The sequence below is a fragment of the Agrilus planipennis genome, unplaced genomic scaffold, assembly GCF_000699045.2.
Source record: "Agrilus planipennis isolate EAB-ADULT unplaced genomic scaffold, Apla_2.0 scaffold8, whole genome shotgun sequence".
In the NCBI taxonomy this organism is placed as follows: domain Eukaryota; kingdom Metazoa; phylum Arthropoda; class Insecta; order Coleoptera; family Buprestidae; genus Agrilus; species Agrilus planipennis.
The window spans coordinates 1088425-1100701 of NW_020442461.1; the positions used below are offsets into that span (position 1 = coordinate 1088425).

General features: G+C 31.6%; 5 protein-coding genes and 1 long non-coding RNA gene across 8 annotated transcripts in view; 2 read left to right on the forward strand and 4 right to left on the reverse strand.

Moving 5' to 3' along the window:
- LOC108736093 (serine/threonine-protein kinase S6KL) overlaps positions 1-4613 on the reverse strand; it is a 32526-nt gene extending 27913 nt beyond the window's left edge. Inside the window, exons 1-6 of the mRNA XM_018468386.2 lie at positions 4055-4613; positions 3896-3996; positions 3527-3749; positions 3352-3475; positions 2440-2547; positions 2203-2361 (exon numbers count right to left, since the gene is read on the reverse strand). Coding sequence (XP_018323888.1) covers positions 2203-2361; positions 2440-2547; positions 3352-3475; positions 3527-3749; positions 3896-3996; positions 4055-4132 — 793 coding nt within the window. The 5' untranslated portion in view covers positions 4133-4613. The remainder of the gene's footprint in view (positions 1-2202; positions 2362-2439; positions 2548-3351; positions 3476-3526; positions 3750-3895; positions 3997-4054) is intronic.
- LOC108736092 (mitochondrial ribonuclease P catalytic subunit) overlaps positions 1-9041 on the forward strand; it is a 44440-nt gene extending 35399 nt beyond the window's left edge. The window contains exon 8 of the transcript XR_003232395.1: positions 8916-9041. The gene's annotated coding sequence lies outside the window, so the exon portion shown is untranslated. The remainder of the gene's footprint in view (positions 1-8915) is intronic.
- LOC108736096 (autophagy-related protein 101) lies at positions 7-2209 on the reverse strand. Its single transcript, XM_018468389.2, has one exon. It carries the CDS (start codon positions 1829-1831, stop codon positions 1157-1159), a length of 675 nt encoding a protein of 224 aa, XP_018323891.1. The 5' UTR covers positions 1832-2209; the 3' UTR covers positions 7-1156.
- Positions 4780-6062, forward strand: LOC108736095 (probable enoyl-CoA hydratase, mitochondrial). The gene is made up of 3 exons (XM_018468388.2): positions 4780-4996; positions 5089-5408; positions 5474-6062. Exons 1-3 carry the CDS (start codon positions 4894-4896, stop codon positions 5930-5932), a joined length of 882 nt encoding a protein of 293 aa, XP_018323890.1. The 5' UTR covers positions 4780-4893; the 3' UTR covers positions 5933-6062.
- Positions 6638-7804, reverse strand: LOC108736097. Its single transcript, XR_001937681.2, has 2 exons — positions 7586-7804; positions 6638-7047 (listed from the first exon to the last, which is right to left on the reverse strand). It is a non-coding gene; the product is annotated as an uncharacterized LOC108736097 (long non-coding RNA).
- Positions 9042-9425: 384 nt separating the features above from the next.
- On the reverse strand, positions 9426-10961 carry LOC108736046 (nudix hydrolase 8). Of its 3 annotated transcripts, XM_018468313.2 has the most exons (6): positions 10804-10961; positions 10618-10728; positions 10437-10567; positions 10274-10365; positions 9999-10209; positions 9426-9936 (listed from the first exon to the last, which is right to left on the reverse strand). In XM_018468313.2, exons 2-6 carry the CDS (start codon positions 10620-10622, stop codon positions 9566-9568), a joined length of 810 nt encoding a protein of 269 aa, XP_018323815.1. In that variant the 5' UTR covers positions 10623-10728; positions 10804-10961; the 3' UTR covers positions 9426-9565. The 3 variants fall into 3 exon arrangements, with proteins under 3 accessions (XP_018323815.1, XP_018323816.1, XP_018323812.1); XM_018468314.2 differs by having other exon boundaries at positions 10437-10573; positions 10636-10960; XM_018468310.2 differs by having other exon boundaries at positions 10437-10573; positions 10632-10960.
- Positions 10962-12277: the final 1316 nt, after the last annotated feature.

The window sequence follows — 12277 nt, forward strand, 5'->3', positions numbered from 1 at the left end:
CTGGACTGTAATAATTTTTAATAAAATATATCAATTATAAACTTTAATTGATAAATGCCCTCTCTCTCAAAGTAAAGAAAAATTTCCCACATACCATAGCGAGCGTTATTTTTATCTTAACATTAGTTTTGTAAAATATTTGGTTTCTTTACCCTATTAAAAAAACACAATTGTCGAAACAAAATGCAGAGTGTGACACGACAATTTCAAAATATCAAAACTAGAAAACGAAAACAAATATTAATGAGGAATATAAATATGTCGTGATATTTTTGTGATGTTTGTTTTGTACGTTTGGTGGTGAGTTCAATATTTTAACGATAGAATAATATTAAAAAGGATCAAAGATTCGAGGGCAGACTAAACACACATTTTAATTATTATAATTTTTAGTTTAGCAAGTAAAAGATTTTGATGTTAAAGACTATCTAATCGTCATAAGTTCCTGTTAACAAGATACTAAAATTCTAAGATTTCTCGTGTCTAAAAGGATTAGTTTTTTCAGCATTGCAAATGTAACTTTGTTAGAAAGTACGTGAGGCCTTAAAACAAGCAATTTGTTAGGGCTGTGCTATTAAAAAATTAACAAAGTCAGTGCAGCCATCCAGACAGACAGACTACTCATTTGCCTTTTCTCGAAAATGAATTAATTTAGCGATCCTGATACTTTTAGAATTTCAGTATCCTGAAGTAAGTCACAGTTCATATGAGAGAGGCTATTCAGTATGGTCTTTACCCTAAGACCTTTGCTGTTTCACTAAAAATTAGACGTTTTTTTTTGCAGGCCCGAGTATATTATGTATTTTTTGTTAATTCAAACATTAACTTGGCTAAGGACAACAACTTTAAATTAACTTATTCGTTTAATATTAATAAATAATAAACTAATATACGATAATAATGATAATTCATAAATAATAATTAGCTCTTTGTAAATCTACATAAAAAAAATTAAGAAATAAGCCCACGGTGTCGCGACACACTCTGTATATGTATAATTAACTCTATTATATTATATACATACATACATACATACATATAATCTAATAAGACACCAGACACTCTTAGTACATGAGAAAGAAGGAGGGATATTTATCGTGCATCAGTATGAGATATAATAATTTATTAAGACGAGATCGGTTTAATAATCAATTAATTAAAGGTATAACGTTTCTTTGATGATCTTCTTCATCGTAGAACCGACAGAAGTGCCAACTGAAGGATTGGACAGGGAATATCTCAATTTGAACAGGTACGGTTGCACGTCCGTGTACGACGTGTCGAAAATGAGCTCCAGCTCGGACTGATTGGGCATCTTTGGCAAATAGTCGTGCCTGTTCATCACCTCTGTGATATACAATATCTTATCAGTCAGTATTTCCCCGACCTTCTCCCGACACACCTGCCTCTCATCCTCGTTATTTAACGCGATCAATTCCAAACGGATCGTCCACACTTCCCACGGTATACACTCCGGTTGTAAGAACCACCGGCTCGGTTTCTTTTGGAAAAATTCGAGCGATATCTGACCCATGCCGGACGTGGCGCCCGCGCCTCCCTCACTGCCTCTCAACAACTCAGAAAAACACGAAATCTCCCTCTTCAGATTGCAATCGAGAAGGCTCGATGTGCAGCACACGTATGTTAAATCGATAAAGTCGCAATCGACGTCCGTATAACCGATCGTGCCCACCGAGTAGCTGCCCTCCGCGTTATAAAGGAACTTCCCTAGGGAACGATGAAACAGGATTGTGTGAAAGATGCTGGCAACGGCCTCGTCCACCTGACGACCCTCCATCGTCAGTTCGAACACTTGAGAACGCGCATTCATTTTCTATTTGACTTCAAAAAATTAATTCACCACCAAATAATAAATTCATCGATAATAGTATCACTTAATTATATAAATATACCCACTGACATTCACAACCAGCTGTTATTAAATGTCGAGACGCAGTCATTCTTGCTTCTGATGCACTAATATTCACTGATTACCACACATGTCTTTTGGTATTGTCCAAATTTGTAATCCATACAGTATTTAAAATAAACCACTCTTTTTTAGTGACTTTAGAGACAAAAAACAAGCAAGGGATAATAGTATTAATTAAGTAGGTAGTGTTTGTAGATTTGCTTATAGTCCAAACGTTTTGTTTTGTTAGTTATTGCAATTAATTTCTTGTAAAGAAGAGTGTTCCATACCCATGTAACGTAATGTGCCACACAAGGTTCTCGTTTTCACCCCAAATGAAAGCCACTTAGACAAACCAAAATCGGTTAAGTACAGGTGCCCTTCACGGTCCAATAGAATATTTTCAGGTTTAAGATCGCGATATATCACTCCTGCGTTGTGTAGAAAATCTGGAAATAAATGAGGATAAATAGGAGTACTTTACTAATACAAAAATAAGAATAAATATTCAATAATATGTAATGTACCTAATACAATTGCCAGTTCTGCAACATAGATTTTTACCAAGTCCAATGGAAGCGATGAGTAGGTTTTTAACAGTGCAAATAATTCACCACCTTCTATGTAATCAGTCACTAAAAAAATTTATTAAATACAGTGTGATTATAATATGGACTAAGATCATACAAAAAAAAAAGAAAAATAATGCCAAAAATTGTGTGCCTTTTTTAATATGCTGTAATTTTAAATAAAAACTAGTAAGGAATCACTTTAGTTGAAATTCTTGCCAACAATATGCATTTTTAATAGAAGACGTAAAGAAAAGGAATTGAAAAAATTGGATTAAAATTAAAGTTCAATTTCAATTGAGTCAAACTTTGCAAATAACCAACCAATTCAATATAACATTGCGCCTACTGTACATATACCGAGTGGATCGAGATTGCCGTGGCGTTTGCGAAAAACTGACGTGATGTCTTCGTCGTTTTGATGTTTTGTAACTACAATTTGCTACACTTCTACAACAAAAATTAAAAGTTAAACTGCTAATATAATTATCGTTAAATCTGCCTGAAACAAATAAAAANATTGTGTGCCTTTTTTAATATGCTGTAATTTTAAATAAAAACTAGTAAGGAATCACTTTAGTTGAAATTCTTGCCAACAATATGCATTTTTAATAGAAGACGTAAAGAAAAGGAATTGAAAAAATTGGATTAAAATTAAAGTTCAATTTCAATTGAGTCAAACTTTGCAAATAACCAACCAATTCAATATAACAGTTTTATTGTCTTGTTATAATTCATTTATAAATCAATAAAATTCTTATACTTAACTGATCAGTTATTGGTAAAATTTGAATGATTAGAAAATAAAATTATAATTATACCTTCAAGACTGATAAAAATAGTGTGTAAATAAGTAAGTAAAATATTTACCAATAAATAATTGCTTCTTTGATTGCCAATAACTGTGGCACTTTACGATAAATGGATGATGACCACATGCAGCCTGAATCAGTACCTCGTTCTTTACTTGCTCTATGCAGTTATCCTTAATGATCTAAAATCAACAGTAAGTATAATAGCAATTAAATTAACTGACGTGATTTACCTGTGATTTTGGTAACACTTTTAAAGCGTAATAGTTATGGGTTTTGAGATCTTGGATTCTAAATACTTTTCCAAAAGAGCCTGTTGCAATGTCATCGACAATTGCAAATTGTTGATTTCTAACTTGTGGGCTACTGGGAAATTCCGGTAGAAAAACTTGCTCAATTCGTGACACAGGCCAAGCAGTTTTGCTTATATCATGTGAAGAAACAGATCTCTTCCATCTAACAAAGAAATTGTACGTTTGAAACTTAAAAATACCAAGTGAAATTAATTGTCAAAACTGTACTATGTAAACCTAACCTAAAAGCTACTTATTATTAAAATTTCAATTGGGGTTATCAGTTTCACGTTTTCTCTAACTGCTCACCTTTTTTTTGAATTTTTAAACCAAGGTCTGCTCGTGTTTGAAAATGATTGATGGCTTTCTCTGCTAGTGAGAGAGGAATTTCCAGTAAAGTCAACAATGACCTAAAATTATTTTTTACACAAAAAGCGTTAGTATAAATAATTAACTAAGACTATTCACCTGGTTTTGCAAATCACCGCAGCTACTCGTGGCACGTTTCGTATTTATTCCTTTAAAGTTTGTATTTGCGTTGCCCATGAAAATTACGCACCAGTTTGGTTATTATCATTTATCTGCTCCTGGTTGATAGTTAAACAGACTATCAGACATTTTTTAAGGCCATGGTTTCGGGATTCACTTTATCATTGGCCTTAAAATGTAATAACGGAACGGCATAGGTGGCATAATAGCCTTTGTCACAATTTTGTGATGTTTGATGATGAACAAAACCGATAAAAACAGTACAGTTGTAGCAAAAATAAATATCTACTTCTTACGTCATCTAACAACTGACACGCGACTGTACATTGTATATAATGTACTGTTTGTATATGTATGTACAGAAAACGAAAAAATATTAATAGAAAGTATATCGCACAGGAAAACAAAAATTAGAAATGCAATTAATGTCTGATTATCATAACAATATACCTACAAAATTTGACTAATACAAAAAGATTAATACAACTGATACTTGTTTTGTTCAATAATGCAAAACAATTAAGTAAAACGCAACAATGCGGAATCAATTGTTTAAAAGAATAAAAACCAATTATTATATTATTTTCTGACAATTATACACTATAATGGCTTATAAATGATAAGTTATCAGTTGATGCAATTGTTTACTGCTTTCTGCTATACTTATATTTACACATCTATCTAAAAGCACTGTAATCACAGTACAGTTTGGAACGTTGTGTGCTCGTGGTATTTTTTGTTTAGTAAAATTCGTGCAAGTAGTTCGTGCCCATTTGGTACCTTTCCAGTGCTTAGTAAAGTTGAAAAGTTATAAAAGCATGGCAACTACTAATGCAATGAAATTTGTGTTATCGACAGTGCAAAGGAATTTGTGGAAGCAGAACTTGTCCAGTATAAGACTTCTGAGTTCAGTTAATTTAGGTAAGAAATTGTTGTTTATACATACATTCAATATCAGTTCAGGTCTAAAGGTCAAGCAAGGTATTTTTAAATCAATCTGTCTTTTTATGTAGGTTCATATGAAAATATCAAGACTGATGTTGTTGGAGAGAAAAAAAACATAGCTCTTGTTCAATTGAACCGTCCTAAACAACTAAATGCACTATGTGCAGCTCTTATGGAGGAATTGGGTGATGCCCTGGTAAAATTAGATAAAAATGAATCAATTGCAGCTATAATTATTACTGGAAACGAAAAAGCATTTGCAGCAGGGGCAGACATAAAAGAAATGCGAACTAGCACCTTTTCAGATTGTATTAATGGAAAATTTTTGGATTTAGATAAAGTCAAAACAGTCAAAAAGCCAGTCATTGCTGCTGTAAACGGTTATGCTGTACGTTCATACCGTTTTCTATTGGAAAAACAACAATATTTTTAATTTTAAAAATATATTTTCAGTTGGGTGGTGGATGTGAACTGGCTATGATGTGTGATATAATTTATGCCGGAGATAAAGCCAAATTTGGACAGCCAGAAATTCTTATTGGTACCATACCTGGAGGTGGTGGTACTCAAAGACTGACTAGAGCAGTAGGAAAATCAAAAGCCATGGAAATTATTTTAACAGGTAATCAATTTACTGCTCAGGAGGCTGAAAGAATGGGTCTTGTGAGCAAGATAGTGCCAGCTGATCAGCTCCTTCCAGAGACTATCAAGCTTGCTGAAAAGATTGCCAGTAATTCGGCTGTAACTGTTAAGATAGCCAAAGAAGCAATAAATGCAGCTTTTGAAAGCACATTAAATCAAGGATTGCTCTTTGAACAGAGAATGTTCCATGCAACGTTCGGCACCAAAGACCAGAAGGAAGGGATGTCTGCTTTTGTTGAGAAAAGACCTCCCAAATTTACCAACGAGTAAAAAAATAGGAAACAAAGATCAAAAAGATGTTTGAAAATGGGATAAGTGATCTAAGTATATTAATTATATTTTGAGCGGTACTGGATTTTTTATGTCTTTATCAATTTTATAATATATAAAATGATTATGATTTTGTTAAAACTTTTTATTCTGCTAATTCTCAAGAGCCTTTGTCTTTCCTTTCCTATAGCATTATTAGTATTAAGCATGCCTGTAGTTTTAAATCTCTTTTTCTTTTATTGATTACTTTTTAAATTCGTAGAATTAAACTAATGAACACTTTTCTCTTAATCGTAAATCCAACTTGCAGTATAACTTTATTAAGGTTCTCAAATACTCGTACGAGACCAACAAGACACATGTGTAACATTGGTTGCATATCCAACTGGCGTAAAAGTACTTAATTTTGAATTGTTTTTATTGAAGAAGTTAGTGTTTATTATAGCAGGTGGCGCATCATTGTTGAAAAACAAAATTATTTTGAATGTAATCATTCAAGACGTACTTAATAATGATTCGTGATTGTTGATTGTTATGCTACTTTTTCATTAATTATATTATATATATAATTACAATTAATTGATTTTATCATTTTCGGTAAGTTGCTTTGCATCCATAATATTTTGTCCTTTCTGTTTAATTACTAAATATTTTTTTTTGTATTAATATCGTACAGTTACTATCCCAACAGAATAAAAAATTAACTAAAAAAATAGGATAATTTATTCAAGCATGTGATGTTTTTCAAGGTATCTAACAAAATTTTCGTGCGCTCTTTTTCCTCTATTTTGAAGACACCTAGCACATTCTTCCTTTATAAATTGTATTTTGTGTTGATGTTCCGTTATGGACAAAAAGGGCCCATCGTTGAAACCGTCTACGTCGAGCATGTACTCGACAATTTCGTCTTCGTCTTCAAAATTATCAGAATGTGCCCTTTCCCAAAATTTCAGGGTTGTAAGTTTCCGTCTGTCGTTTGTATCTTCCAAAAACTTTCTAAACAACCTCCGACAATTTTCGTCATTTAATATGTTAATTATTCTGTCTGCGAATCCACTTATTTGTTGTCTCGTGAATTTTATATTACAGTTAAGGGGAACACATGAAGCCATAGCCTGTAACATAATGAGCAGCACTTATTAGTAAACGTCAAAAATAATTATACATACATGTCTATATGTTATTAATTATTGTGTACCATTTTACGAAGATGCGGAAAATGGTTCAATAAAAATTGACGATAACAAAATCAATTGTTTTATATAAGTATAATTTTTTATTGAACTTTCTTATCAATGATTCGAATTAATATTCATAATAATGTATTCGGTAAAAAAACCTCGGTGCGCAACTAAATGTCGCCCTATTGTTTTTAGAATATTGGCATTCAGTTGTTGGTTGGTTGTGCATGATTTGTGTATTTATTTTTTATATTATCGCAAGACGATTATTTTATCGATCACAATTATTTAAGGTCAATTTTATTCGTAGAAATGTCTTACTGGGCACTTGTGAACTCAGTTATTTTTAATTCAGAATTGTTTTCCATATGAATAAATGTGTAATATATTTGCAACAGTTGATTAGTCGATTGATTGCAAATATAATTACAATCATATTTCGGAAATATTTTTTTTAATGCGTGTTGCTTACCACTGTTAGGCCTTCTTTTTGTAATAGCGTCCTTTTTCGTCGATATTGTAATACCAGTCGTAAAAGAAATCTTCATGAAACATTTTCGAAAAACTTTAATGCATTAAGTTAAATCGACTTTATACTTTCATGTTCTTATTTTCGCGTTAATAACAGACCATTTACCTTCGGCGTTACACACTCACCGCGTTTAAAATGCGCGTGCTCGATTTTACTATTTTTGGTACGTGAGAAGTTTCATTATCTTATGTCGGTTCGCACAAGTTCCACACCCGATCCCGAACTATACGTTAAGTTCACCCGAGTTTTCTGTAGGAAGTGTTAAATAGTAATGAAAAGTTTTTCTATACACGTATATGTTTATACATTTGTTTGTTTTCTGAAACATTCGGACAAGGAGGAAGCGGTGTTCAAATGTTTCTTATTTTCGCCAACTAGGGTAAAGTTTTTCATTAAAGATAGTTATTCTGTTTAATAAAAATTTAGAAACGAACACCTTTATGTCTTATTAATAACCCAACTCGGTGAATTAGGTCTTAGGCTGGCACTTTTTTTTTTGAGATGTGGTGTTATAGGCGGATGTTAAAAATATGACGGATAGAAAATATTAGAAAATCAACACATGACTTATTAGAAAATGTAGAACACCTCACGTGTGGGACTAGTTAGATACATATTAGAAGCAGAAGCAGGAGTTAAAAGGGGACGTATTTTTTTGGTGCAGCAACATTATATTAACATAAAAAAGAACCGGCGGAGTTATTCAAGTGTACCCTTTTATAAATACAAACATACAATATGTGGTTATATAATTAATTGTATTTACGTTGGGTCTTGAGTCTACATGGATGACCCAAGCTACAACTTTTTTTTACACCTTTGGGAACACCTGTCATTGTTAATTTAACCTTGTTTGGGTTTGAAGATGTTTAAAAAACACTTCGTTTTCTTTGTGTATTGAAGCGTCCCTTTCACTTGAATATTTTCCAAAAAAGTTTCATCAATGTGATAGGGGCTAACGATAAGCTAAACAACCGGCCAGCCGATTACCAGCTGTATTATTTCTAAATAATTTCAATTAGAGCTACTATTCCACCATAATTTCGATTATTAATATATTCTTCCTTAATATATATTAGTCAATATTTTCAATTATTAGCATACTATTCAATATTTTCATTTATTAGTTTATTATTGCTTAATGTTTTGGATAATTCGGTATGTATTTGTTAATATTTTTAATTAGAATATCATTGTTCAATATTTTCATTAATTAGCCTATTATGGCCCAATATTTTGGATTATTATTATTATTCTATAATTTTTGCAGTTAATTCTTCGGGGATTAAGATGACAAAATCTATCGAGTTCTTAATGGATTTGGAGGGAATTTCTTCTGCTGACTACATACTAAGGATAGAGGATAACTGATTTCTTCTATTGTCGAAACGGACGCGTAATCGTAAGTGATTTAAAACTTTTACTAACTTTTTATACGTTAAATTTTAAGTGTATCAAAGAATATTATATATAAAAGAAATTATGAGTTCTGTCAGCACAGGGCAAAGTAGTTTACGTAGTTAGTATCAGCAATTTTTCTGCTTGAGTGTACGATGTGTTGCATACCGATGTACAAACAATTCCTTTAAATTTAATTTTTCAAACAATTTTTAACACAGAAAGTGATTTAAAAAATTGTTCACAAAAGTGAATTACAACCACTTTACAACAGTTTCGAGCTCACAGTGACTGACAGGGGGGAAGAACTAGTAATTCTTAACGATTTAAACCCATGTTAACTTTTTTTTAGGAGTTATAAGCTTTCAGAAAAACAGTTTTAAGGATTTCATTAATTTATTTTTAAATTTCTTTTATGAATAACATCAACAAAAACCATCAACATTTAACAATGTCCAGTTTCCCTGTCCCTTGTTATTATTTCATTAATAAGTAAAATTCAGCTACAGTATCAATAGTTAATTAATGAATGTGGTTTATAGCATGATAGACAGTGTACGGCTTCTTTACGACAGCGTGTATTCCATGGTCACAGTGTATTTTTATGTTTTTTTCTCTGTATTCCAAATATTTTTTAAGAAAAAACCGATTCAAATCGTGAACGTGCGGATGACCTAAATATTTCTCTATGTCCATCCATTCGCAGAAGTTAATTTCTCTTTCGCATTTTACGATATTTTGTGTGAGCGGTTTCAATGCCAACACAAAGTACATATCAGAACAGTCAAACAGTCCAAAGTGGCCGTGGCGAAGGGTAAGCAGTGATATGAATTCTGTATCAATACCTGTTTCCTCCTGTACTTCTCTTATAGCTGCGTCAATTAGATTTTCTCCTAAATTATTTCACGTTTTAAATAGATAGTTTATCAATATAATTAAATAATAACATAATCACCTGGTTCAACATATCCACCTGGAAGTTTCCAATGTGGTCTGTCATAGAATTTTTCGGAAACAACCAAAATTTCATTATTGTTGTTAATTACAACTGCACCTACACCTACCAATGTATTGGCAAACGTGGGTAAATTGCATATTTCTTGACTTGGAAGCCATTTGTACATCATAACAAACCCATGCTTTGCATGATGGAAATTGAAACCGTTCTATAAAATTAATTGGAATGACAGAAAATTGCACAACATAAAATGAAATTATGTTTGTACGTACCTTTACAAGAATTGGTACCCACTCTGCTTGCTCCGTACAAACTTTAAACCATACACATCTTGTTTTGCTGTTTGTCCAATGTGTAAGTGATTCTGGAAGCAAACTTTTCATTCAAGTATTTCAGTCACAACGAATTTACTCTGTAATTATTTAATTCCTTTACCATTTAATTTATTTGGAAATTCTTCTGTATTACATGCCTCTTTCTCAGAATCGACTGTTACACCATGAAATCTGTCATTAACACCCTTGAATATATTTTTATTTGATGCCATATTCGTGCATAAGTATTTTCTAAAACTGTTTTTGAAATGGACAGAAAAGTATTATATATTTAATATTACTTCATTATCCTTACGTGCCTTGGTGAGCAGTGGGTCTTTGAAACAAATACAAAGATAGTTTCAACAGACAATATTTATTCACATAGTTCGCCAGACTAAAAAATCCGCAAACTGAAGTGGTGGGAAACATTTATTTTATTAAACCGTCGTGCACATATCTAGAGAATATTTGGTTTAATAACTTACTTGATGCACATGCACTTTTACTTAGATTGTGACATGGAAATCAAATCTATGTTTGTGCTAAATTCACTACTAAAATACGTAATAACATTTTTTATCTCTGCGTAGATAAAAATGATATGAAATGTGATTATAACAAAATTTGTAAATAAGAACTGAGGTTAAAGTTATAAAATATTGATAATAATAATTTTTGTTTGGTAAGGATGCATTCAACGCAACTGATGATACAAGCTTAATAAGGTAATCGTGTTCTTCTTGGCGTATGGGATTAGTTTGGAGGTCAAAAAGATGCTGGTGAATTTTTCAACTACAATTTTCAAATCTGAAATTGAATTTCATTGAAAATCAAACATCACTGTTGTATATCTATAATATCGTCTTTAAAATTGTTAGGTCTGAACCTTTCCGGACAAAAATATTTTAGTAATTTTTAACAATTTTAACACAATATCGACAATCTTGCAGTCCCAAATCATCATAAAAACTTTTTTTATTTATTTATCACTAATTACTTCAATATTTGTTCGTTTCTTAAAGGGTAGAAAAACAGTGTTACTTTTTGTGTATTTGTATATATATTACTTTTGTAATTTGTGTGAGAAATTTGCATGCAACCGGATTATCAGTAATGTGTATAAGGTTGCATATGCAATGTTCTTTCTTTAACTCATCTGACATTTTTCTTTTATTTATGATCTATTGCTTGAAGCAATTCCTTAGAACAGTTCAGTTAATCATAGTTAAATGTGTTATAAGTTCCCATAAGCGTGGAAAATTATGTCGCTCATCTGTGGTGACTGCATTTCACGATTATCTATGTTCTTTTTATGTATTTCTTTGGCATTAATTGACATAATTGCATATAATTGTTTCCGGTTTGGCTTCGAGAGTTTGGACGAGGTAACGCCAAATCTCCATTTTAATTAAGTTAATAATTTACTATTTTACTTGCTTTTCAGTGCTGATTTTTATTATTTNTTGTGGTTATTTGAAATAAATTTGTACTTTGTTATAATAAATGTAAATTGTATTTCTAAATAATAAATGTATTATTGTATTGTCATTCTTTGGTATTTAATAAACAAAGTATGCCTTTTAATAAACAAAGTATGCATTTTTAATTTTATTTGCCTTAAACAGTAAAGAATAAAATAGAACAAATACTGTAAAAAGAAAGGTAATTGTGTCAAGTTTTGAAGCCATCGTGTGTTGAGGAGCTGAACAATTTGATAGAAAGCTGAAGTTAATCCCGCGCTTTATTTCTGAACTTGGAAAAAGACCCGATGGAACTTATGCTCTCCTAATACAAATGTTGAAATTTATGAAAATTTTCAGTTTTGAGCCAAATACAAGGGTTAGTCGAAAAGTAATGGAAAATTCAAGTTGTTTTTTTAAAAAGACCCGATGCAACTTATGCTCTCCTAATACAAATGTTGAAATTTATGAAAATTTTCAGTTTTGAGCCAAATACGAG

Excerpts from the sequence above, each read along its gene's own strand:
- LOC108736096 (XM_018468389.2), bottom strand. The coding sequence starts at position 1,831 with ATGAATGCGCGTTCTCAAGTGTTCGAACTGACGATGGAGGGTCGTCAG.
- LOC108736095 (XM_018468388.2), top strand. The coding sequence starts at position 4,894 with ATGGCAACTACTAATGCAATGAAATTTGTGTTATCGACAGTGCAAAGG. Across the intron at positions 4,997-5,088 it reads TCTGAGTTCAGTTAATTTAG|GTTCATATGAAAATATCAAG; the intron begins GTAAGAAATTGT and ends CTTTTTATGTAG. Across the intron at positions 5,409-5,473 it reads CTGCTGTAAACGGTTATGCT|TTGGGTGGTGGATGTGAACT; the intron begins GTACGTTCATAC and ends ATATATTTTCAG.
- LOC108736046 (XM_018468310.2), bottom strand. The coding sequence starts at position 10,747 with ATGTTTCCCACCACTTCAGTTTGCGGATTTTTTAGTCTGGCGAACTAT. Across the intron at positions 10,366-10,436 it reads ATTTCCAAATAAATTAAATG|AATCACTTACACATTGGACA; the intron begins GTAAAGGAATTA and ends GTTTGCTTCCAG. Across the intron at positions 10,210-10,273 it reads GGGTACCAATTCTTGTAAAG|AACGGTTTCAATTTCCATCA; the intron begins GTACGTACAAAC and ends TTAATTTTATAG.